At 46.7% G+C, this 24,405-nt stretch overlaps 1 protein-coding gene and 1 long non-coding RNA gene across 2 annotated transcripts in view; both read right to left on the reverse strand.

Annotated features, from left to right (window-relative positions):
• Positions 1-9,502: 9,502 nt before the first annotated feature.
• Positions 9,503-15,760, reverse strand: LOC149366773 (uncharacterized). Its single transcript, XR_016286884.1, has 4 exons — positions 15,516-15,760; positions 15,122-15,190; positions 13,364-13,428; positions 9,503-9,894 (listed from the first exon to the last, which is right to left on the reverse strand). It is a non-coding gene; the product is annotated as an uncharacterized LOC149366773 (long non-coding RNA).
• Positions 15,761-19,583: 3,823 nt separating this feature from the next.
• LOC149366774 (ATP-binding cassette sub-family G member 8) overlaps positions 19,584-24,405 on the reverse strand; it is a 323,344-nt gene continuing 318,522 nt past the window's right edge. Inside the window, exon 18 of the mRNA XM_089552289.1 lies at positions 19,584-24,037. Coding sequence (XP_089408415.1) covers positions 23,843-24,037 — 195 coding nt within the window. The 3' untranslated portion in view covers positions 19,584-23,842. The remainder of the gene's footprint in view (positions 24,038-24,405) is intronic.

Genomic DNA, 24,405 nt, shown 5'->3' on the forward strand with positions numbered 1-24,405 from the left:
TGGAACGCGAGAGCGTCTTGCAACGCTGCCAGGGAGTCCATAGAACGCCATCGCCCATTCGGTTCTACGCCTCGCTCGTCGGTAAATTGGTTTTTGAGGAAAGGAAATGTATATCTCTCTCATATCTCGGTGGACACCTAAACCTCGCTGGAAGGAAAGGGAGGAGGATGGCAGTGAGCGAAGACACCGTATTCACTAGACGCGCCTTTGTTCATTCCAAACCATTCAGCTGGCATGGCGGAGTGGATAGCATGCTCGTCTCGCACTCCGAATACCGGAGTTCGATTCCCGAGCTCGACCAATTTCTTACTCGGTTTTATTTATTTATATGGCCTGACTAGAAAAGTTAATTAGGCTAATTGGGTAATTAAGCAATTAACTAAGCTCAGTCCCACTTACTTGGAGCATATATGATCCCTTCAATTGGTTGCATGGTTACTAGCAAAGTTCAATTGGCCCCGTTTGAAATTGGCGCACAGTGACGTCACGACCGTTTCGACCAACTGAAAAGCGTGACATTTTCTGTCGACAACTGCTGCTTACAACGATGAGACATTAAAGGCTTTCGCCTTAAAATGATCGGAGTGTAAAACGTGGCCAACGCCAATGAACACAATGAACGCCGATGGCCCCGCGTTTCTGGCACAATGTTGTCAATGCCAACGCATGCAGCGCACATCTGTCACTACCGCCGCGGTTGATCAGTGCTTAAGGCGCTCGCCTAACAAGGCGGTGGCTCAGTGGTTAAGGCGCTCGTCTACCGACCCGGGGCTATCGAATAGGCGGGTAGCCCTCTGGCTACCCTCTTTCTCTTGGACATTAAAAGTTTTCCTATCCTATCCTATCCTATCCTATCCTATCCTATCCTATCCTATCCTATCCTATCCTATCCTATCCTATCCTATCCGGGGTACCGGGTTCGGCCGCGTTTCCATTGGGGGCGGAATGCACAAGGCGCCCGTGTGCTGGGCAATGTCTGTGCACGTTAAAGATCCCCGGGTGGTCGAAATTATTAAGGCGAAAGCCTTTAACGCCTCATACTGTCGTTAACAGCCTTGTTGGCAGATTTGTCCACGTTTCAGCGTCACTGCTTAAGATAAAAATTGGCTGTGGTTTAGCTCTGGTTAAACCTGGAGGATTGCGAAACCAATATCTGCGCGTAGCCGTATATAGTTGCGTGAGCTACCCACAGTCTTGCCGTTTCGCGTGCTCTTGCACGACCATACTGCGCATGCGCGAGGAGCAAGTGACGTGACCACGCACAGCTGACGTGCCTGGCCGCGCGCACTCGCCTTTATTTCGTTAAAATGATCGGAATGTAAAACGCCATTGCCAATGAACACAATGAACGCCGATAGCCTATGGCTTCAGCGCCGCGTTTCTGGCACAACCTTGTCAATGCCAGCAGCTCACATCTCTCTCTCATCACCCCACGTACCATAAGCAAAATTCAGGCGTCCACTGACCCAGTGAGCCATTATGCGCACTTCCTTTCTTTAAAACGTCCGGAGTGTAAAACGTGGTCAACGCCAACGCCAATGAACACAACGAACGCCGACCGCCTATGGCTTCAGCGCCGCGTTTCTGTCACAACGTTGTCAGTGCCAACGCATGCAGCGCACATCTGTCACTACCGCCACGTAGCTTAAAGCACGATTGAGGGGTCCACTGTTCCAAGAGGGCAGTTATGAGCCTTCCCTCCGGTTCAGGTGTCCACCGAGATGTGGACACCTGTTGTTGTTGTTGTGACTGAGAGAAGGATGAAAAGGAAATTGCACGGGCCTGCCAACTGGCTCCAGCCGAGCCACCACCGCTGCCACGGCAGATAGGGGAGAGTTAAAAGATCAGAGGAAAGAGAAAAAAGGAAAGAACAGACGCGCGTCGCAGCAACAACTGCGTCCGCCGAAGCGGACGCTGCTGAAATAACAGAACCGGCCGAAAACGCGTTCGCCGAAGCGAGAAACTCGTCACGCTCTTATATCCTGGCAAAGCAGAGCTAAGCCACTGCCAATTAAATTTATATACACCACAAACCACGCAGACGGCGACGCGCAATCGCTACTGCGCATCAGAGAGGGAGAGAGAGGGAGACTCTCAGCGCGGCGATGTAGAGCACGCGGCGGCGGAGAGCAAGCTGACGTCACGCGTCGCCATAGCAACGGAGAGGCTGACGTCACACCATCTGTTAGGCGCGGCGGCGGATCCTCGAAGAGCGGGGGGCTACGGACCACGCGACGAGCTGTTAGACATGGCGTAAAACTGCTCTTGCTATAAAACTGACGAGGCTGAGAACCGAACGAGAGCCTTTGGCATTTGAAGTGGAGACGCTACCATTCCGCCACGAAGGCTCAGGGTTTGAGCATGAATAAAGGTGCATTTAGTGAATGCATGGGATTCATAAATAATATAAGAAATGAAAAAAGATAAGAAAATAAAAAATAAGAAAAGAACCAAAATATAAAAATAAAAATCCGAAAAATAAAAAATAACAGCAAACAGATAGAAAACACTTTCGCCTTGCAGCACTGGCAAAGAGCCAAAGCTCCCTGAATTTTTCTGGAGACCTCCACTACGGCACCTCTTTCTCTTTCTTCTTTCACTCCCACCTTCCTCCCATCGCTACAGCGCGGTTCCGGTGTCTACCCGAGATATGCGAGACAGATACTGCTCCATTTAGTTTCCTCAAAAACCAATTTTGCGAATTTTACCGCCACGTCACATAGCTTAAAGCACAACTGAGGTGTCCACTGTTCCAAGAGGGAAGTTAAGCGCCATCCCTGTGCTATCCAAGCACCCGACCTGTTGGTTTCGCAGCTTAAAACGCGAATAAGGTGTCCACTGCTGGTTGGGACGGACCCCAATAAACCAACCAACCAAGCAACGGCGACGGCGACGCCGCGAAACGCAGAAACGGGCGCCAGAGAGCTGCTCTCTAAAAGTTGAAACGAGTGACACAGCTAATCAAGACTACACATGATCTTTCGAAAGGTATGAAAGACTGCGGGCAGATTGATATCATTTTTGTAGATTGCGAAAGCCTTCGACTGGGTTCCGCATCGTAAATTACCACTGAAACTGAAAAGGAGCGATGGTAAGTAGGTTTTCAAACCGGCTGAAGCACGTTTCACAAGCGGACGCTACCGGTTGCGAGTCTGGCTTCTGGATGTATATTCTGGTGTGCCACTGTGTTCTCTGCTGGTTCCAGTGCTGTTTGTGGTTTACATTAATGATGTAGTAGCTGCTGTTGGACTCTGTGTAAAGCAAAACTATTTGCGGATGATTCCCGCATTCATGAACTTGTAATCGGTGTAAAAGATCAGGTTAACATTAACCAGAACCTTCTGGCTTTAGAATTATGGTGCGATAAATGGGTATTCAAATTAATTTAATTTCATTAAGACTACTTTTACCCATACAAACAATGAAAAGAACAATTTTTTGCAGGTAATATTGAAGGTTGCAATTTTGTTAATGTTCGTACTTTCACGTTTCTAGGGGTGTCAATTTCTCATGATCTAAATGACACAATTACGTTGAAAATGTGTAAGCGGCAGCATGTAGGAAACTGTTTCCTAATAGAAAAATTGGGGAGGGCAATTAGAGATGTGAAAATATAGTTGTAGAGATCTCTGATACAGCCCTCCCTAGATTATGCGTCAGTAGTATAGGCTCCTCAAATTCTTTCAGCTGAAATAGAAGAGGTTCAAAGATGTGCGGCGCAATTTGTTCGAAACACAGTCGAACAGACTGAGTAACTGAGATGGTAAACTCATGCAGCATAGAGTTACTAGAAACGAGACGTAAAATGCAGAGATTAAACTCATTTCACCGAACAGTTAAATCAATAAAACTTGGGTTGGGCCTAGTTGGTACATGATGTTGTGAAGGTATAGGATGCGCAATCAAAGGACGAACCACGAAAAAAGACACAGAGACACACACAAGCAAATCAAGATTAGGATACATATTTGCAACCTCCAGGTAGATTAAGCTCCCGCCTGAATTATCATAAAGCAGTACAACCATACATGACCCGAACTAACGACTTGCGTTGGTCATTTTTCCCCGATGCTATAGAACTGTGGAACAAACTACACGCTCATGCCACTCAGTCTTCAAGTGATGTAGCTTTTACGAATGTCATTAGCGACTATACCTAGAAATGAGATCCCTGTAGATGTGCCCATGTATTTGAATATCATAGATTTCTTTTATACAGGGTGTTTCACCTAAGACTTTCTGCTATTTTTTAAAATAAGCTATTTGAATTAGATGCGCGCTTTTTCTGGCATAGCATTGTCAGTGGTGTAGTACATCATAATGCAGCTAAGACGTGCTAACTAGCAGGCTTGTTAACCAATATTTAATAGTTAACTTTTAAATTATTACCGTTAGGCTCCTTAATTATTGAGAAGCATGCAGCCCACCGTAAGTAATGTCCATATCCGTTTATAGAATTTCGAGAACGCGATTATCCTCGGCTCTGTGGCCCAACAAATTTCGCCTACATCGCGCCAAAATACATGCGGTTTGAGCAGCTTGCAGGCAAAGCAACCTCTCCAGTGCACGTAACTCGTCGAAATGGCCAAAATTTGTTGGGCCACAGCGCCGAGGATAATCGCGTACTCGAAATTCTAAAAACGGATATGGACATTACTTACGGTGGGCTACATGCGTCTCAATAATTAAGGAGCCCGACGGTAATAGTTTAAAAGTTAACTATTAAATATTGGTTAAAAAGCCTGCTAGTTAGCACGTCTTAGCTGCATTATGATGTACTACACCACTGACAATGCTATGCCAGAAAAAGCGCGCATCTAATTCAAATAGCTTATTTTTAAAAATTGCAGAAAGTCTTAGGTGAAACACCCTGTATATCATGCATCTGAAGAGTGACGACTATTACTTTACTTTCTTTGGATGTCCTCTATTAGGCACTGAAAGTTGTCATGTTTATTCTTCTCTTTTTTCATTTTTCCTCCTTGCAATGACCCCCAAATGAGTCTTGGCAGTATGATTAAATAAAATTAAAATAAAATGCCGCCACTAACGTGTTTTGATCTTCATGAGACGAGGTCAAATACCTGTTTTCCCAAGCATTTCACCCCAGAGAACCTGACCACCAGTCGAGGCGAAAACCGACCCATTGGGAAACCCGAAGGCAACCTGCAGCACTGGGGACCAAACACCACATCTTCCGCATGTGAGCTAAAGAAAAAAACACTCCTAAAAGACACTGAAACAGCTGATTTTTAAGTGCATTTCCAATGCACATCTCGTTTGCTGAATTCGGCAACGTAGGTGGCGGTGTGTTGCCGCATGACTAATGCAAGTGAAGGCATTTCACTATTCTCCGCAGTTGTAATAACTCCGGAAACTTCGGTGCATAGTTATTACAAGTAATAGGTTAGTTAGAGAGCACACCTAAGGCTGAAATGTGTTACAGAGAGATTTGTTGGGAGAAAACTGTGTGCTGATATCAAAAACATTACACACAAAAATATAAAGATTGGTCTCTGAATTATCTTTCCACAACATATAACTCGTGTAGGTGCAATACATGCAAGACACGTACGATTTTGGCGGAGTATAAACTTTGGAGTGCACTAGCTGGAGCTGGAACGGGCGAAATTAGTGTAACGTGGGTGAGTGGTAGCAACTCGACTAAGCAAGCGAGGCCATCGCGAAAAGAAGAGTTTTTATTGAACGCGGGATGAACCGACCGAGTGTTACTGCTGTAGACTTATAGCACAGACTTGTACTGACAGTAGTAGAGGTCTTGCGGAGGGGGGAGACATCATACGTGCGGCAGAAATGGAATACCTTGCGTGGTGCGTTGATGCCGCACCCGGCGAGAGATCCGAGCTCACGCTTGCGGAGGTGGCTCCGAGAACCCAAGTCGCCGTAACTGCAAAGAGAAGTGGTAAGCATGGATGTCGTGCGCATGCAGTCGTCCGACGGACACGCTACACAGGTACCGTACTAAAAGGAAGTACAGTGGACAGTACAGTGCTTCTGACAGTAGGCAGAGGGTGCAGGAAAGGAACGTTGCGTGATCCGCAACTGCCATATCGCGCCAGATGCCATCACGGGTCCAATGCAGCAGTCCCGTTGGATGAAGTATGAGAATGCTGTAGTTGCCACATCTGCAAAGAAAAAAAGGTGACAGACACGCAAGCATATCGCAGTTTGCACGTACTCACCGTGGGAGATAAGTAGAGTCCACTGAAGTCTTACGTCGCGGGGTTGAAAAAAATTTGGCTGTGGTTTAGCTCTGGTCCACCCAGAAACGCACACACGGCAGCAGTGATATCCGGCACAGAGGAGAACATCAAATGGTGACTTAACGAAGTTGATGTAATCTAGTGTGCGCTTAACTAGCATTCACCACGCTGGACGGTCGAGGTGTGTGACGGTCTTGCTTGAAGTGTAGTTAGTGTTCTCTGCGCATGGAATACGATGCAAACATTTCATCGATGGTGAGGTTGTGCCCGTTAGGCTTTGCTGCATGCTTTCGGAAAAACTGCTTCGGCTGGCGTAACCACTGTCGAAATGATATTCGTAACTATAGCCAGGACTCACGAGAACTTGGTCAGTACGGATGATGGGCTTTCGCCACGCTTACAAACGAGTTCCGGCTTTGGGAGCGCTGAAGGGTGACGCCTTCTCCATGCAGGTCACGCAGCCGCCATCGCATTCAGAAGCAAATGAATTCTTTCCGCCTGTTAAGACATAATGAAGCATTTCTTGCAGTAGCGAAGCGAACAAGAGACTCAAGACAGCGGATTAAAACATGTCTACCCGACGCGGTAGCTCAGTGGTTGCGGCGCTCGGCTGCTGGCCGGAAAGACGCCGGTTCGGTCCTAGCCGCCGCGGCCGATTTCGATGGAGGCGAAATTCTACAGGCCCGTGTACTGTACCCCAGGGGATCGAAATTTCCGAGGCCCTTCACTACGGCGTCCCTCAAAGCCTTAGTCACTCTGGGACATTAAACCCTATAAATCTAATAAACCAATAAAACATGTCTCTGCAATCGCAGTCGAAGGGAACGAATGAGACTGTCCTGCACATCGTCGTACACTTGTACGCTGAGCTGCCGGTTACCTGGTGAGGGATTGCTATCGGCGGCATGTCATGAAACGGCTCTTTAGTCGGGGAGACGAAGCAACAAACCACTGTGCGTACTTCCGGTGCCGGCTCCGAGGCGCCCAAAAGGCGAACGCAGCGCGTCGTTCTGCTCAAGCAGACGACACGTTTCAGGTCGAAAAGGGATTGCTCGATTGGACAGTAAACAGTATGAAAGATTCTACCTCTATAAAGTTAGGTGGTTAAATAAAGAAAACAGGCATATATAGAGTTTGCGGTGTTCTAACGTTGACAGGTTGCAAATGTCCTCCGCGTTTATCGCTATTGCTTAGGAAAGAGCGCAGAATCGGCGTAGAGAGCCCCCTTTAAGCCCCCTCAACATGTGCTACCCCTAACGGCGGCGCTAACTTTCGGACGCTGGCCACTCTCCAACCTCAGCGCAGCCTTCGGATATGGAGGAAAAAAACTCCACCCCTTCGGAGAACCTTTCTTTCCTACACCGTGCTTTCAGGCGCCCGGTTTTTTTTTTCTCCTTTTTTTTTTCCTCCATGCGGGCGCCAGACGCTCAATACAGTCTCCTAGTGGACATCAGCGAGTGAGAGTGTAGCAAGACGGTGGCGCCGCGTGATGACATATAACGGAACCCTGTGTCGGTGGAGTTTTGTCTCGGCGCCGTAGAGAGCGCTAGCAAACGAAAGTGTTTCGCGATATCTCGCGTGAATTTTCGCATGATTGGATGCTCAGATACTTACGCGAAGAGCCTTCCAGGGATAAAATTCAACCGGTTCTTATCTGCGTTTTATTTGCGGGGGGAAATCGGAGTCTTGCAAGCCTGTAGGGCTGCAGAATTTCTCTGTAAGAAAACAACCTGTCCTTGCCTGAGTATAGGGCGGATGGGTTGCACGACCCAGCTCGGCGGGACAGTTCTCTAGTTAGGTTATGAGCCGCCTCGTTACCGGCGCGTGAGGCATGAGTATGCGTCCAGATTGGGCGAATGCGCCATGTGGGCTGAGAATTTTGCAAAATCCGTGCTGCTTGTGGGAAGATTCCTCCCAACGTGTAGTTACGTATCGCCAATTTTCAGTCGCTGAGAATGGTTTTGCCGATGATCCCGCAATGACCAGAGAAATGGCTGTTTCTTGCCCAATATGTGTGTGCTGAGTGCTTATAGTGCCCGAAGTTATTAGTGTGCCATGTTCTGTGGTGACCACAGCTACCACCTTGTCAGCCGAGGAATCGGCTGCATCTAAATATATCCCAGAAGTATCGTTAAAAAAACGTGTGCCCAACGACTTGGCTTTCTTTGCACGACGTTCAGCGTGGAAATCTGGATGCATGTTCCGAGGTATTGGTGAAATAACCAGAAGCTAGCGTATATGTCTGGGAAGGTTAGTTGTTGGTCCGCCTTGCCATTCGTGTGTTATACCTAGTGAGAAGACCCGCCTCATACTGCTCATATAAGGCCACTCTGAATACCATAGGCAGCAAGGTCCTCCTTAATGCTATGCTGTGCGGGCCGAGAGAAAGTTTACTGAACACACTGACGTCTGTGGGTGTGGCACGTTTGGTTGCCAAAGCATCCCTTCCTCGACCAAAGAAAGAGGAGTCCCATATCGAGTGAAATAGATGTGATTTGGAATTAAGGGAACAGTACGGGCACTTCAGTAATCTGCGCTCAGGCGAGATTGGCGGCGACGATCGTAGGGGTTGGTGCGCGATTAAGTGTTGGAGAATGTCGGACGTGTAAGCAGCATTAGCAAAAAGCACGTTAATGAAAACTTGGCGCCTATGAGAGAGCTCGGAGCTGTGAACGAGAAAACCCTGAGGGGCGGTATCATGAAGTCGGCGACGACTGGCGTTCCTTGGGTGATTTAATAAAAACTGTAAAATGGCAATATTCATCTGATCACATGGAGCTTCGGGAGGAGGATATCTTTATTTGACAACTGACAAAAACCTTCCAATCAACCAGTGTACATTCACTGGACGTCCGAGGTATGTCCTTTACTGGATATATGGATATCCGTGGGAGATCCGCCGACGTCCAACGGCTATCGCACGGACCTCCGACGGAGGTACAAATATAATTATTTAGACTGCCGACAGATATCCATCTCGGATATCCGCCGGCGGATCTTTTGAGGATATTTGCAGGTAATGCATTCTTCACCATTATGAGGCAAGCCAGAACTACAACCACCAATCAGTGCACCTCCCAGGGCCACTGGGCTTATTAAAAGCCCGCAGAGTGTCTGAAATCGGACATACACCTTGCTGTATGTAATCTGCATGGATCTGTAAAGCAATCGACCAAAATGGCAAAGCATATCAGTTGGGATGATTTTATTATTGTCGTGTCCGGTCGCTGTGTTGAATGCAGCGAAAGACGCACACGGTACTTTTAGACTTCGTTTATTTAAAGCCGATGAGGGTGCGACCAGCGTCGACCGAGGCAGGAGCCGAACTGGCCGCCCGAAGAAAGGAGGGAGTGGAGAAGCGTCCACGGCAGGGAGTGGCTTCCCAGAACAGGAGGAGGGTGCGGGGGCGCACCGTGGGGGGGCATCCGGCGACAGCGTGCGACGAGGGGCAAGCGGTCGTTAGGAGGGGATGCGAGTGGTCGTTAGGAGGGGAATGCGAGTGGTCGTTAGGAGGGGGCGCACACACACAAAAGCAATAAGGGGACACAACAATTATGACATAAATGCCGTCTTCAGTCTTCATGAGGAATTCATCAAGCCGGCCATACACAGCAGCAGGAAGGATACTGTACAGACCATGATGAATTTGTAGACAAGCCGGGGACGTCTTCTGCAGAAAACAGTAAACATTAAGTTCAGAATATGTCATTAAAGCAAGCGAATTTGACAGACACCATTCAGTTGTATGCAGTAACTCTGCCGTGCCAAGTAAATTAGTCATCTGCAGCTCCGAAAGCATGTTTACATCTTGAACAACTAGTAAGTTGTAAGCAACAGAGGTGAGAATATTTCTTGCAATACAAAATATTTTGCTTTTCCAAAAAAACTGAAAAAACAAATGCCCCACTGCAAAGCTTTGTACCAGTTCATGAAAAATGCGTATACATTGCAAGCTTGAAGGAATTGGTGAGCGCTATAAAAACACGGAAAAGGGATGAACACAAGACAACTGTTTAATCTCAGAAGAAACATGACTAAATACACACATTTGACTTCATATCATACACAGAAGAGGGAGGAACACACGCGCTGACAAGAATGAAGGAAAAACAGGTAAAAACTATGCAAGCTTACAACAGCCGAAGATTACTATTCTTGAGGTAGGTTAATTCTGTTCCCCCTAACATCACTGAAGGGGAGCTGACGCATTGCTTATCTGGAGCAACGTGCATTGCAAAATTTTCGATAATTTCTCGTTCCCGTCAGTTTCTAGCCCTACCTATTACCTTGGTGTTTTTTAGCAAGGGTATGGCATTTACAGTGTGCGAAATGAGGTGCCAGATTCCCGGATTTCACAAGTTGTTCGCATGATCTTTTGTGTTCCCGGAGCCTTGTAAGGCATCTTCCTGTTTGCCCTAAGTAAGTTAGTTGGCAGCTGAGCGGAATGCTGTAAATGACATTTTCGTCACACTTTACATAGGTGTTTTCATGTTTGATGTTGCACCCAGGTTTCTTTTTGTGGTCTTCATTCTCGTTGACCTTTTTACATCCAATGAGCTTATTGGGAGCTGAAAAAACCACCTGGACTCCGTACTTGTTAGCTGTCCTCCTTATTCTGTGGGAGATATTGTGAACATACAGCTTCACGGCAGGGCGTCCCTCGTAGCTCGTTTTCTTAGTTTTGTGGGACCCGGTAACTTCTCTTAGTAAACTTTCAGCAGTACAGCAAAGTAATTGCTAAGGGTAACCGCTCTCCTTCAATCGGGAGACCTGTTGGTCTACGCTGTGAATTATCAGTCATTCCAGAATTGTAAAGCGATATGTAGCTACGTCTTGCCTGAAACCAGCTATAAGAAAATCTTGCCCCCACTCGATAATTCACAGCGTAGACCAACAGGTCTCCCAATTGAAGGAGAGCGGTTATCCGGAGCAGTTACTTTGCGGCATTGCTGAAAGCTTACTAAGAGAAGTTACTGGGTCCCACAAAACTAAGAAAATGAGCTACAAGGGACGCCCTGCTGTGATGCCGTATGTTCACAATATCTCCCACAGAATAAGGAGGACAGCTAACAAGTACGGAGTCCAGGTGCTTTTTTCAGCTGCCTATAAGCTCATTGGAATGTGTAAAAAGGTCAACGAGAATGAAGACCACAAAAAGAAACCTGGGTGCAACATCAAACACGAAAACACCTATGTAAAGTGTGAAGAAAACATCATTTACAGCATTCCGCTCAGCTGCCAACAAACTTACGCAGGGCAAACGGGAAGATGCCTTAACAAGAGGCTCCGGGAACGCGAAAGATCAAGTGAACAACTTGCAAAGTCCGGGAATCTGGCACCTCATTTCGCACACTGTAAATGCATACCCTTGCTAAAAAACACCAAGATAATAGGTAGGGCTGGAAACAGACGGGAACGAGAAATTATCAAAGCTTTTGCAATGCACATTGCTCCAAACCAAACCAAACCAGATAAGCAATGCGTCAGCTCCCCTTCAGTGATGTTAGGGGGAACAGAATTAACCTCCCTCAAGAACAGTAATCTTCGGCTGTTGTAAGCGCGCATAGTTTTTACCTGTTTTTCCTTCATTCTTGTCGTCAAATGTGTGTATATAGTCATGTTTCTTCTGAGATTAAACAGTAGTAAGAAAGCGCTTCGTCCTGTGTGTTTGTCCCTTTTCAGTGTTTATATAGCGCTCACCAATTCCTTCAAGTATGTATTTCCAACTCGCCCCAGTAGTACCTCTTTTGTCTTTTACATTGCAAGACACCACAGCTACTCTCACAGGCAGTCACTTCCACACTGATGGTCAAAAAAATTCAAGTGCAAGAGTAGGGATCCTTACCACATCGTTGCAAGCTAGCTAATGACTTAGGTTGGGCACAAGGTACACTCATAGAGAAAAGTTTGCTGGATGTTGATTTTCCGAAAATATTTATTTTTGCATTGCCTCGCCAGGCAGTCAGCTGAAATTTGTTCAATAAGATCGAGTATCCATGTCCCCTCCTGGTTCTAGGCTTTTGATTAAATTGCTCTGGCTAACAGCACAGAGAAAATGTTTCACAAAGAACTCTCATCCCACAAATTTTTATCCATTACTGTACAAGTACGCTGCAGTATAGCTAGATACCTTCCGCTGCACAGAGCAAACAGAAGAAAAGTATCCATTATGTGACAGGGTCAAACTTGCACTGTAGTTCAAACTTAATAAAAACTGGTATGGCGCAAGAAACGGGGACACAGAAGGCACACAAAACACAGGACTGACGCCAACTTTCAACTGGGGTTTATTGCACCAAGCCTGCCTTTTATACCACAACCAAGCCATATCAACGAAAGCGTAAACGTTGTACATATAAAACGGCAATGCATGCGACCACTGGCAAAAAAGTAACGCTGATCATAACAATCTAATCTAAACAGAGCTTGGGAGGCCAACTTATTTTCTGGCCAGCAGAAACACATCAACCAAGGCGAAAAAAAAAAAAAAAAAGAAACAAGGCACTGGGGTAAGACAAATCCACACTAACGAATTATGAAACGCGTGATGAAGGCGAAACAGAGCAAAAATTCGAACGACTATGAGATAAAACCACGTGAAAAAAGATAACCAACAATAACCCGGCAAAAAAAAAAACATGACCAACAATAACGCGGAAAAAACATGACCAACAATAACAATAAGGAGGGATGAAGTCTGAAGATACAGTACCTAGCGTCAAGTGATAAAAACTGAAGATCATTCCTGAAGAACAGTCGTCTTAGCGTCTAAGAATCTAGAAATTGTAAAACACCGATAGAAAGGACGAAATAAGACCACAAAACCAAGGGAAATCGGCGAACTACAAAAAACCTTCTATAAAAGACGTCTCGGCGCTGCTAAGCATAATGGAAGGCCTGCTAACGCATTTGTTGCCAGCTTTTTCGATGAAATATGCCTCAACAATTTCTCTCTCAGTTTTATCTTTCCCACTCTTTAAAAATCTAGCTTTCTCGAATTCGGGACGGCAATTAGAACAGCTCTTGCAGTGGTCCACCAGGAAGCTTCTTTCGTTGTTGCGCAAGTTTCGGGAATGCTCACTTGCACGCTCATCATGAACCAACTCGCCCAAACTAGAGTTTTACTAGTTCAAACTTACCTGAAGGTTGCTGCTGTAAGCTGCAGGTACTATACAGCTGCTAGCTTTGGTCAGTCACATCCACACTGTATGGACAAGAAAATAAAGTACGAGAGAGCACCTTATACTGCACGTTGTCAACGATGCAGCAAAACACAATCTCTGTCGAAACTACAATGCCCACAGGGTTCACTGATGAATCACGCATCAGGGCACTGACAGCATATTTGATGATCCACAGCTGCACAGGAGTAAGGAAGAGAGGTCTGGTCACAATCCAGGAACATGTGGCTCTAGGGGTGTCATATATGGTCCTGCTATCTGGCTCAGCATTGAGCCCTGTGGGCATAACATGTTTGACAAAGTTATACCAAAGCACTGCAAGAGCTCATTGCACTCAGTGATTGGGAAGTAAGTGAAAAATGTGACTGAAGCTCGCAAATTTAACACAACAGTTAAGCTGTCCTAAACAATGCTACTGCACAGTGCAAAGTACTGTGTAGTGAGTGGATGGTTGGAGACTTCCATTTGGCGGCAATTTCCTCACTGGCGTCCCAGAACCCTCCTCGCAGCGCCGCCTCTCCTCCTCCGCTCTTTTCTCCCTTCTCCTCTTTTTTTCTTTCACGGCTGTTGCGCTCTTCGGTCTATTCATCCGGCGAGTCTGCCTCCGCGCACCGCCGCCGCGAATCTGCGCGTCTTCTGGACCTGGTCAGCGCGCCTCTCAATGTGCTGACGCATGAACACGTAGGTGGTGGTGGAAACGTTTATTGCCAATGATGTAAATCGTAGGGGGCGCCTGGTTTGCCGCAAAAGTTTGCATGATTACGAGCATTGGTCTGGGTATCGGGCATGCAGCAGTATTGGGTATTGAGCAGTCCGGGTTTGTAGTCGCCAATGTGCAGCCTGCGCTATGGTGAGGGACGGAGCGGGGGGTGCGTATTCCCTTCTTTTGTCTCCGTAATACGAGAGAATATCACGGAAGGAGACCAGGTAGTGCATTCCCTGCTCACGACAGTATGAGGCATTAAAGGCTTTCGCCTTAATAAAGCGATTCTGCTCGTATTGTCTTTCACAGCTGTTCTGCTCCTGGCGAGCTTCTAGGGCGGCCGGCTCGCGATTTTCGCGTTGCCCTTCGAGCCATTTGTGTGGCCGGCACGTTCCTCGCGCAAAGAAGGCGACTGCGCACGTACTTAAAATGGCGTTAAAGGGCGATTCACACGACGGTCCGTTCGCCCGCGGCCCGCGCACTACCTGGTCTCCTTCCGTGATATTCTCTCGTATTACCGAGACAAAAGAAGGGAATACGCACCCCCCGCTCCGTCCCTCACCATAGCGCAGGCTGCACATTGGCGACAACTACAAACCCGGACTGCTCAATACCCAATACTGCTGCATGCCCGATACCCAGACCAATTCTCGTAATCATGCAAACCAGGCGCCCCCTACGATTTACATCATTGGCAATAAACGTTTCCACCACCACCTACGTGTTCATGCGTCAGCACATTGAGAGGCGCGCTGACCAGGCCGCGGTTCAGAAGACGCGCAGATTCGCGGCGGCGGTGCGCGGAGGCCGACTCGCCGGAGGAATAGACCGAAGAGCGCAACAGCCGTGAAAGAAAAAAAGAGGAGAAGGGAGAAAAGAGCGGAGGAGGAGAGGCGGCGCTGCGAGGAGGGTTCTGGGACGCCAGTGAGGAAACTGCCCATTTGGCAAGCCTAATAAATAAATTGATAAGCTGTGGAAGTATGCACAACTTTTATATGACATTTTCAACCTACCTGTGCTTTCCACGGCTTGGCATAATTAATGTAGGCACCAATACACTCGGTAGCCGGGCCACATCCACACTGCAAAGGGAACAGAAAAGTAAGAAAAACTAAGTCGCGAAGCACTGAAAAACTAACACCGTCCTGGCACTATGCTTTTCGTGCATTCTGTTTTATCGTAATTATGAACCTACGCGCAATTGCCTTAAGATTCACACCATGCAACTACACACCGTCTCAACTTTTTTTCACTAACACGAGAAACACGTTTGCGGCAGCTAATGCATAGTGCTTGCAATTTCCACTCCGTGGCAAACAAGTAGCGCAACAGAGTACAACTGCGTTAATGCGGTTTAGTCATCCCACAGCAACACCCTGAAAGTAATTTTCAAGCACGGTTACTTACCTCGCAAGTGTTAACACTATGGCCGCTTCTTTCATCCAAAGCAACAAAGCATGTCTCGGCAAGGGGTCAGGCGACACCGGAGCTTTTTCACGACAGCTTCAGAATCAAACGAACGTCTTTTCGAGCGCGTAGATGACACAACACATTTGTAGCACTGCCAAGCAACCACAGAGCGAACAAACCGCACATTGCAGCAAAAGTAAAGGTCGAAAGGAGCACCACGCGACGAAAACCAACGAGACCATCGCGCCCATGATCGCGCCACAAATATAGGCTTGGCTGATAGATTGGATTGGGTTGACTTTTAGGCTTACCGCTCTGCCGCGGCCCCTGGTAGGAGTTTATTAGGGCTTGTTTTCATGGAAGGCAGCACGCATGGCTACATGCCTCGGTTACCTCGAAGGAGTGCTGCAGGATAAAAGGGCGTTAATTATGAGCACTGGCGCCAGAAAGCCAAGCGATTCGTTTAATCCTGGTTCTTTAACATCAACACCACAGTCGAATGATCTTAATCAATCTGAATATTAAACTAGTTGGTGGTAGAAATGCGATTGTGTGAATTTTGGCTTTGGCAAAATAGAATTTGTTTTAAAATGTTCGTCTGAGGGAAAACAAATTATATATCCCATGTAAGCTCACATCCCAAGAGGGATGTTTACGGATACTCCTCGGACATCCGCCAGCGGATGTCCGCCAGCCATCCAAAAACGAACGTCCCTCGTACATACACAGAATCTCCGATGCGTATATCCGAATATGGACATACGTAGGCATGCCCTATGGACATCCCAGCCTGGCACTGGAGATTCGGACCTTACTCGGACCTACCACGGATATCCGTGGTTGACTGGGCTTCCTGGGAGGGCCCCCCAGTCAGAGAGTCCTCTCGCCTTCCCATGCAGTCTTGCGTGGTTCATGGGCTAGTGGGGCCAGCAGGGCGGTCTCCCAGGAGGTTTGGGTAGTCGTGTGAATGGGTAGGTCACAGATCGGATGTGGGCGTTCCCAGATGTAGCTATATAGTTTGGGGGAGGCTGGCTAGGATGAAGGGAAGAGGTTGGGGTGGAACAAGTGGTCAAACTGAGGGCATGGGAACGAGTTCGTTTGAAGTGTCGCCAATGTGTGCTGTCGGAAACACGCTACAGACGGCAGCAGGTGCCATTTCTAACCTCGCCGGAAGAATCGGACTAGAGTGCTCTCCAAAAAATCAGAATTATTCGTCATACCTCCAAAGGGACGGACTTACCAAACCTCCACAGAGTTCCGAGTGCAGAGCAGACAGGTACGCCAGGCTCATATCATCCGCATTCTAGGACTGTGCCTTCCACAGGATGGAAAAAACAGACACGATTAAGCGGCTCAAAGAGGTAATTACAACCACCACGAAACTCATAAAAAGGATGACAGGACACGCGCATGAACTCCGAGAGGCCGACACGCTTCGCGTAGTGCACGTCTATACCCCCCGCCAAATTCTATATACTACGTACGCTATCCCTTTCCGGCGCTTTGTACACAATTGTGTAAGCGGCAAACTTACAGCTTTTTTGAGAAACTGGAGCACTTAACAGCGCTTTCATTATTTCAGTCAAATTGAGCACCCTTCTTGTTGCAAGTAAGTTGCTTTTTTGTACCATGCAGCGAATGCAGTAAATAATATTTCGCATAAGAGTGAGCTAGGTAGCACTTTGTCCGCCGTTTATGTGGAGACAGATTTTGCCGCGAGTGAAAACATCGATTGTTTTTGCACAATTTCGAGCCTGATATGAATCTTCGAAACACAAAGCGATTCCACGCTCTTTATGGTGTTTACCTGACACACGAGAACATTTTTATGTTATTATTTCTAACAAACCTGACACTTTGTACGGAATTCCCCACATCGTTGTAAAAACTTGCCTTCTGGTCTTTCACGTTCGAAAACTAACAAATTCCCTTCCTTGAGGCTGAATATACTGCTTAGATGAAAAAATAATTGGTTTCAGCCAAACAACAAATGGCACCTGAAAGGGCTATACATCAAACTAAATAGCAGTGAGGTCCAGCAGATAGAGTGCTTAATTCGGCATGCAACAAAGGCAGCACTTAAATTACTAAAAAACTCTAGAAACGAGAAACTTCTCGAACTCGGAGTCCGTAGCATACAACCGGAACTTTGAGAGGTCCACTTAAAACCCGAGTACCTTAGACTAGCCGCTGCATGTCTCGGACGACACAACTATCCCTGCAAACAAAACATCGCTGAAAACACTCCCTCCTGACATTTTCACGTTAATCTATGCCAAACATTACCGAGGAACATGCACCCCAACAGTGACCAACGTCGCAGAAGGGCGCGCGCGGCAGTGCGACGTCCAACCAGGCGTCGACAAGATGGGCCTTTTGATTCAGACCTCTCGGCCGCTAATGCCATTCAGCTTTCGCTCATTTATGCATTAAGCCTCTAAGCTTATATATATGTTTTTTTTCCTCGCAGTTTGCTGACAACGGAGGAGAGGGAAGATTTACTGTCCCTACCATGTACGCTTGATAGCGAGGCGGCTTTGTGAGTCTGTGGGCGACCGAAGAGAGGATTCCACAGAAGTGAGGAGTCGTTCCAAACACGCACTTTGCCCTCCCCTTATATACGCTCGCGATATCACCCAGTCCACACAAACTCCTCCTCTACCCTCTGCCACCACCCCAAAGCCACATTCGACCATATTCTTTTCCTCTGCCCGGCGCATCCTCCGCCGCGGCGCCTGAAGCACCTTACCACTTGGGAGGCTTGGGAGACCTTACTGCGTTCCGAGGACCCGGCCAAGCAAGCCATCGCCACCGGCCGGGCTGCCAGCGTCATGAGCCTCCGGGACATGAACGTTTGAGTGCAGTGGGGCCGTACGGGGGCCCACGGACCGACGTGTCCAAAACTCCCTTGCTCCAAATAAAGTTTTCATCATCATCATCATTTCCCATTAGGTAGATTACGTGGGTTATAGTGGGCCGCATGGGGATGTGTCGGAAGCTTTGACCAGGGTACAGGTGTCCCTTGTAGCGCGTCTTGTACACGCTTCGAACCCGTATTACCCAGCGTGCTCCCATGCTTGCTGGTAAGAGGGCAAATGTCAGCTTGCGGGTACTAGTTTAGCGTTAGTTAGGAGGCAGAATTTTGAAACACTCCGTTGATGACATAGGCGAGTCTTATTCGACCTCTTGACCCATCGCAGCTCCATTACACTCCCACAGCTGCAGCGCGACTGCTGATCACCATTTGGAAGCACAGAGCGAACGGGTGACAGATGACGAAGACGGCTGTTAAGTCGTTTAGCAAGTCTGAAGATATTGCCCGAGGAACTGCGTTTATGCCAGTAAAAAAAGAGAGACTCCAATTAGAATATTCTCAGCTGGTACCAAGTAGAAATTTCCAATCGTAAATTAATCACAGTTGGACCTGTTGGATCTACTAGAACGTGACCAATAGTACAGTCTTTGTCAAAAGTAACCAGGCTGCATGGTTTGCTTCTAGCTTGAACAGTGGAGCCCTTACAGCTTCCCTCAAGCTGAAATAGTCGTAAAGATAAGGACTGGGGGTCTTCTTACTTTCCAACACCTTTCGATATTTAGGAAAACCACAAGGGCTCCACTATACAAGTTAGAAGCAAACCATGCAGCCTAGTTACTTTTGACAAAGACTTTACATGCTGGATTCCATGCCGGCAACTATTTTTTTATTGTGTATGAGGTTTTCTTTTATAACAAGTGGACCTTACGGAATCACCCGTAAGCGTCCTAGCCTGGTGGGCATGTGCCTTTATTCTGTTCGGGCCATTCTTGTTCTATCCATGGAAATTGCTCTGAACATCCGTCTGATGGTGACGACGACGCAGTTTCACTTTTATTCCCGGTATTGAGAGCAGCCCTTTGAGTATTTGGCCCAGTTTTCAGTTGGAGTCTTAAGAAGTTTTTCATCTCTGTGAATAATTCTAATAGCTGCCAGTCAATGTTGTGCTGTGTTTTCATTTCTGTTGTATATTTTGCGGTTTTATTGCCCCGGCCGCCTTCCCGCGCAGAAGAAATATAAAGAAAAACGAATGATTAGGAAACCTTTATTTACAGTAGAACAATGCGCTGCTTGTAGAAAAGACGCGAAACAAACGTAGACACCATGTATATACAAGTTTGTGTCAGTTCATCGTGATACGTGAGACGGCTTCTGTTTTGCCTGTACCTATAAAGCTATGAAATACGAGAAACATTATTGTTAAGAAGGAAACATTATTTTCCCCTGCTTTTATGTGTAAGTGAAAAGTTTGGCACATTAATGTGTGCAACAGATGGAAGTGCAGTTTTATATACGCAAGAAAAAGACGGTATACTACATCCCTATTGGAGAACACAACAGAAATTTTGTTGACACAACAGATCTTGGTGTATTTTGGGACCTCACATCAGGAGTTATTGTAGTAACAACAGGACTTTCTGTGGTACTGAGCAGTCTCTTGTCGTAACGACACAGCCAGTTCTGTCGCAGAAACAGACAACTTCGCATTACTACAAAAAATCAACAGGACCCCAATTTCTGTTGTATTCTGAGAACGGTTCCGTCGTATTTTTCGACTGGGTAAGTCCACTGCGAAAAATTAAAGAGGTACCTCCTAAGAAATGTTGAACACTGCTCCGACATATTTTTAAGCATTGCAGACAGGCAAATCTTTAATGAAAGCTGACAGGTAGATTCATAACACTATGGACTATGACAGATACTAAACTGACTGTTGCGTCTAAGATCATGGTGCTCAAGAAGGTAGTCACGGGTGAAAAATATAACCGCCAGAAAGATGTTGATCACCCTCATAAAAATCGCTGCCACACACAATTGCACATACACATTCGCACAGCTCAAGAAAAAGAAATTATTGGTGCAGTGTAAAAAACATCGAAACAAACCTAACACTTCATTACATCACTTGGCAAGCTAAAATGCGCTAAGAAACACCATTAGGAGTATTTTCAATGCACGCACAGGTGACCATGCTTCGCGAGTTGTGTCAACAGCTATGGTACAAAACACGCCGTAGACATGTTGAGCAATATACATACCTATCAAGCGATGATATCATCTGTCTTCAGAGAACGAGCTTCTTTCAACAACGCTTACAATATTCATGATAAGAAGGAACAATTGTGGGAATAAAGTGGCAACAAATCGATAGTTAGACATGTGACAACTTATCTTAGACACCGATGGTTCACCAGCTGCTAAATAGAATTAAAAGCTGCGATCGCAGATGAAAATAATGAATAGGAGGAGGACAACATTCAATAAAAAATAAACCTCGGAGTTATTGTATACTGAAGACCGCAGTTGAAAGGAATGGTTAAATTTGCTATTATATGTGGTATTTTGCACTGTCCTCTCCTATGGTTATATGCATATATCAAATAAACATGGAACATTTTATGCTAGCCGCATGTTTACGAACAGGTTATACACATCCTAGAGAAATTGTTTGCATAGGGGAAGTGTTATCTTATAATCAGAAAAAAAATCTATATTTCGAAAATGCTTTTTGTACATAGTAGTGTTAAGTCTTAATAACGAAAAGTGACATAAGATTATTTATTTCTGATATGATTGTTTCTGTCTAATAAACTACCTGCCCTTCATTAGTTCTCACACATGATTGCAGTTATAGTCGTTCTACTGTGAGGCCAAGTTCAGACAATCGACCTGCAAAAAACCGTCCACGTAAACTGCCTCGATACAATCGACATGTTACCAAGACACACAGAGCAGCCACAAACGTACAGGTAAAAACACGACTGCAAGTACGCGATCAAGGAAGACGTTAACGTGCAGGTGAAGGCATTATTAGCTGCCCGTAACGCGTGCCCAGGGCAGAAAAAAAAAACAAAAACGAAAGCCACAAACGTGTATTGGTGCACAAAGGATTAGCCCGCTGAAAAAAAAACTAACAAAAAACCGTTATCGCAGTCTCAGGTGTGAAATTACAAATAGAAAAAGTTACAGTGCATTTAAGATTGGTATGCGCTTTAGGGATTACATAACAGCATCCTGAAACCAACCTTCGCAAATGCTGACGAATCACTTCCTTAGCTTTTAAAACTGACACGAATGAGCACAATGCACTGTTTTGGCTACTTCTTAAGAATTGGTACATTGCTCCTTTCTTTCAGTTTTTTTTCGAGCTTGATATTGACCCACTCGATCGACATAAGATGGCATCACTTGTTTCACTGTGGCGTGTTCCTCTTCGTGGAAGAGGTTATTAGTGATCAGATAATAAGAGGAAAATAACGGTGAAAACAAAGGCACCTAAATGAAGATCGGGCCCAGAGTTCAGGGTTTTAAAGGCAACAGGCGCAGCCGCAGCCCAGTCTATGAGCGGAGACTAGCTGGCATCCAAGGTTTCGGTGAGCTGGATCTTTTATGTTTACAATGATGTGGGAAACTGTCGTCGTCGTCGTTTTACCGCCAGCGAAAAGCAAGAGGCAGCCGTTGCTAACGTTTTATGACTGTAGTTAAAACCGGGAGGAAGTTCAAGACGAGACAGCATGCAGTATTATAGTGCAGATCGACTACGCGGCCTTAGGCTCGGTGCACCAAGAGCTCCGGCAGAAGTTTTTGATGTCCTGCGCATGCTCGCTGGATCCCAACAAGCGTAAGACTGTGCGTTTACAAATCATAGCACGCACATCGCGCGACGAAGCGCCTACAGCGAGAGTGTGGAAGCAACACACTACTCATGTAGCTTTCGATAACCTTCACAAAATCAACTCTACAGACCGGCATGGAGGTGCTGTGCGCAGTGTGAAACCATTGGCTGCACGTACTATAGCAACATGCTTTCAAAACATGTTCCTGTGGGCTTAGCACTTACAGGGTTGGATCACCGGTTTCCGAAAACTCCCTAATCACATAGGAGTATCTCCAGCAGCACAGCTAATGGGCCCAATACTGGAAATGTATTGACAAAGGCTGGTTTTACAAAGACCACGCTGAAAGCATCCATTTTCAATATTGGACCTATTATGAGTGATGCTTTGGATCGGGCATATAACATTCATGTTTAGACGCTACTGGGTCCTTACAACACACGATCTTTTAAAAGAATTCTACGGTCCGTTTCTGTCCAGAAGCATGCGATTACAAACAACTTCTTTCGACGCCATTCAGCGGACCCTGGCTGCACGCAGTGTCCAGTCCTTGCACAGATTAGCCAGGGCACAGTTACACGATCAGTTGCCACAGCTTCGATCAGCAGCAAATTTGTCCGCAAGATGTGGACCGCAGCACGTTCGGTTCGTTGCGAACTGCAGGCTTCTAGATGGCGTTAGGAGCACCCCACACATAGAGTTCAATGGAAAATAAAATTAAGCGATTAGAATCGCTAATTGCGCGCTGTAGCACCGCTTATGGAATCGGCTACTTGCGTAGAAGAGGGGCAGTGGAGGTAGACACAACACATGATCATCGCGCATTATTAGAACACCGTTCCATGAGTCAAAGCTGCATCAATGCGCACGCAGGAAACGGTACCACGTCCCAGGAGGGGAGAAATAGGCACCGATGACACAGTCTGGGTGATGGCCGGTGGTGTTGGCAAGACATAGGCGGTTCAGGGTGCACTGCTTGTTACGTGCTTTTCAAACACAATCCGGAAAGTTTGGTGCTTGATGAGTGCGTGAACAGATAGCACGGCTTCACAATATAGTCCCTCTAAAAAGCAGCAGTAAGCGCCTGGTGAGTGATGTATAAAGGCATTAGTTTGTAGGAGCTTCAGCAACAATCTGTGCAGAGACAGGGGTCAGTAAAGGTCCTTGGATATAGCGGATCACTCATGAGCGACAGATTTTCATGATTTAAACACTTGGAATGTGCTGCTGCTCTAGGAACCCGCTTTTTTTTTGCCGGAGAAGTTTTGGCGTCGCGTTTCTTTCGTTGTTTTTATCAGATCTTTCCAACTGTTGCACTTTGAACGCCTTCTACTTTGCAGCGTTAAAGAAGGCAGGCTTGTCAAGTAAGGGCCGTGCAGAAACTCCAGGATCCATGGCGCCATTGCTGACTGTGGGTGCAACCATTGAGGCCACCTTGATCACCCATCGAAGACTTCGGTTGTTGATGAGTAGCGGGTAGGACGCCGGCCGTAAACACTAACTACTTATCAAGCAAGCCTTCTTCACTCAACTCCCCCGCAAAGCTCTTTTCAAGACCACTCTGCTGAGAATGACGCTAACGCACAAGCTGGATCTGCAGCGTTCAAATATCGGTGGAGGCTTCGTCAAGACCGAAGGCAAACAGTTCCTTCTCGTCTTGGCCGCCTCGTTGTTCACCGCGTCTTGTCGGCCTCTGGCACCGCGCCTGGACCGCGCATCTTGAGCGCTATGTAGACGATGGCCGCGACGATGAACACTGCGTGCACGGCGAGAATGATGAGGATAGGCTGCGCGGTGGGCCACTCCCGGTGCAGACCGAACAGCGCTAGGGCGTGGTTGTCCGTCACGATCCCACAGATTGCCTTGACCTGAAAGGGGAGAAACAGCGTCGCCGGTCTTAAAGTACGGGATATAAAAGTCGTCTAAGCAGTTTTCCTAGCGCTGGTTTAACGAAGGATGCATCTTTGTTTCACTCTTTATGATATGTCTTAGAGACGTCCGGAACAGGCTTAAAACAAGCCCTTCTTCGAAGTCAGTGAAGCCATTAGGCAGGAGCTTGTCGGGTTGTGTACTTTGACATGCAACTTCAGGAAAGCATCCTTAACAAAGGTGGATAACCTCGCTGCTTCGAGAGCTGAAAAAGGCAATGTACAACAAAGTTTGAGCTACACTCTTAACAGAAAGGAGTAAAAAGGGAGTAAAATTCTCTTCTAGCGCAATTCATTTTATAAAAGGG

Source organism: Amblyomma mixtum, chromosome 1, assembly GCF_055824585.1.
Source record: "Amblyomma mixtum isolate Tamu chromosome 1, ASM5582458v1, whole genome shotgun sequence".
Taxonomy (NCBI): domain Eukaryota; kingdom Metazoa; phylum Arthropoda; class Arachnida; order Ixodida; family Ixodidae; genus Amblyomma; species Amblyomma mixtum.